The 2,278-nt window shown below is 54.4% G+C and overlaps 1 protein-coding gene across 1 annotated transcript in view; it reads right to left on the bottom strand.

The window, feature by feature from the left end:
• Positions 1 to 1,942: 1,942 nt before the first annotated feature.
• Positions 1,943 to 2,278, bottom strand: part of TMEM8C (transmembrane protein 8C) — a 7,696-nt gene continuing 7,360 nt past the window's right edge. The window contains exon 5 of the mRNA XM_010159495.1: positions 1,943 to 2,103. Within this exon, the coding sequence (XP_010157797.1) occupies positions 1,957 to 2,103 (147 nt within the window). The 3' untranslated portion in view covers positions 1,943 to 1,956. The remainder of the gene's footprint in view (positions 2,104 to 2,278) is intronic.

Here is a 2,278-nt window from a genome sequence, read left to right as displayed (position 1 = left end):
TAGCCAGAGTTAAACCACGACAGTAGTGTGCACAGTTGGAGCAGCAACCCAGGGCATCATCAGGGAGAGTGAAAAAGGGAAACCTTGCCTGGGATTTTATTGTACGCAATACACTTCTGGGGTTTTTTTTGGTGTGACACCTGAACACATGGCAGGTGGGAGCAGGATCTTTCCTTTACTCAGCTGGGCCTTAGTCAACGTGCCCTTCTTGTGTGCCTGGCGTTTTCCAAGCCTTTTTCCCTCCTGCTCACCCATGGCAAGGCATTGCGGCTACCCGGTGCCTCTCTCCCAGCACTTTACCCACACAGGGCTCTCCCCATGTCCACGCTGCCCGGGACCTGCCGGGGCTTGCTGTGGGGTTAGGCGTGTCGCTGAACAGTCACACAATGAGCTGGGGGTGTCAGGATCCTTTGGAACAGTAGCTGCAGCAAGCAGGAAACAGAGGAATGGAGCTGGTCAGGCTCCTGGAGAGGGTCGTCACTGAGTATTACCCCCACTGAGCATGTGGGGTAATTAATGTACAACCAGAGTGAGCCAGAATGGCCCTGGCCGTGGGACACCCAAGTGGGTGACCCCTCTGGAAGCAGCTCAGAGCCAGCTCTCGCACACTGTGCCGAGGTGCTGCTTGTATTCAGCTCTGAATTAGGAGTGGGGGCACTTGGGGCTGTGTCTTGGGGATGCCCTGAGGAGTCCTCACATGGCAGAGTACTCCAGCAGCGTGCAAGCAACGGGGAGTGTGTACCACACAAACCCTCAGAGCATCCTGCAAAACATCGAGGGCACTGGATGCTGGAAAAGACCTGTTGTGCTGTGTTGGTGTAGGTGTTGGTGAACCCTTTGCTAGCACTGTGTGCATGCAGCTGCCTCGGCTGTGCCACTGCTTGCCAGGGAGTCTTGGATGCTCAGGGGTTCATAATTCATTTATATTTTTGCTGGAAGCTCATTCAGTTTTGGTTGTTGCCCTGTTGCAGGAAGTTACTCTGATGAATGACTGGGGTGGATTTCTCTTCCAGAGAAACCCAGGCTTAGTGTGGGCTTTCTGTGGACATCACTGTATATCAATACTGCTCTAATTGTCCATGACATATAGTCTTGGCGTTTTTCCCAGACAGTCTAAATAAATCATACACTTCTGCTATAGTAAATAGTCTGTTAGAGGAGATGTTATAGGCTTACAGCCCTCCCCCTCCCTCCAGGAGCTTCTTTTCTCTGCCTCTAATTTTCCATGTACTTTCCATACCACGGAGGCTCTCCGCAAGCGCACCTGCTGCCTGCGATGCCCGGCCAGGTCTGCAAGGACAAGGTGCCCCATGTTGCAGCTCTCTCCAGGCTGGGGCGGGTGCTGTGGGCAGGTGAGGGGGTGGCTGTGCCCAGAGCTCTGCTTTGGGGCTGGCGTCTGCCCTCGGCTGAGCGGAGCTGGGCTGGAGCGTTTCTTCCGCTGCTTAAGAAATGCCAGAATTGCAGGTTTGCAAAGCCTTTGTTAGTATATATTATTTACATCGAGAGAATGTATAAATAAAATAGTAAATATTTCACAAAAATACAGGTTCTGTTAATTGGGTCTTGCAAATGAAGCCCCGTGTGCTCGGGCTGAGCAACCCCACAGAGAGGGGACAACCCGGGTCCTCCTGGGCTGGTGCAGGGGACAGCCCAGGCAGTGACGTGGCCGGAGAGTGCAAGGGTCTCCCAGGACAGGGGACAGGGTCACAGCCCAGAGAAGTGCTTCTCCAGGGAGAGGCACAGGTAGGTGGCAAACTGGAAGTACAACCTCTGCTTGGGCTGATGGTGGAAAGGTGAAGACTTTCCAGGGCAGAACAGCCCCAGGGAAGCACGGAGCTGATGGGAAAAGATGCCGGTGTCCCAGAGGAAAATGCAGCGGGCAGGCATTCTGCTTTGGGTTGCACCCCTCCATCACCACGGGAGAAGAAGCGCGAGTGCCCCACTCGCCCAGGCAGCTCAGACGCAGCAGCAGAGCGTGGAACAGTCGAGCCTGGCGGGTGTCCCGGCGTTCCCGGCCTTCTTGTTCTCCTTGGGCAGCAGCAGCACGAAGGCCATGGCCAAGGCGCAGTGGTAGAAGCTGTGCACGTAGGTGTAATCCCACTCCTGCAAGCGGAGAGAGTGTTAGCGAGACCTGCCGGGGCCACGGGAGGAGCCATGCCGGGGGGCTCTGCTTTAGGTGCAAAACATTAGGTTTCTGCAAGTAGCCAAAAGGAAAGGAATAAAAAAAAATAATTCCTGAGCCTTCTGCCTCTTTTTGCTGTCAGAGAAAAAAGGATTT

Source organism: Eurypyga helias, unplaced genomic scaffold (assembly GCF_000690775.1).
Source record: "Eurypyga helias isolate BGI_N326 unplaced genomic scaffold, ASM69077v1 scaffold44069, whole genome shotgun sequence".
Taxonomy (NCBI): Eukaryota; Metazoa; Chordata; class Aves; order Eurypygiformes; family Eurypygidae; genus Eurypyga; species Eurypyga helias.
Note: the sequence above shows the minus strand (reverse complement) of the source record. Positions and strands in the feature narration are given on the sequence as shown.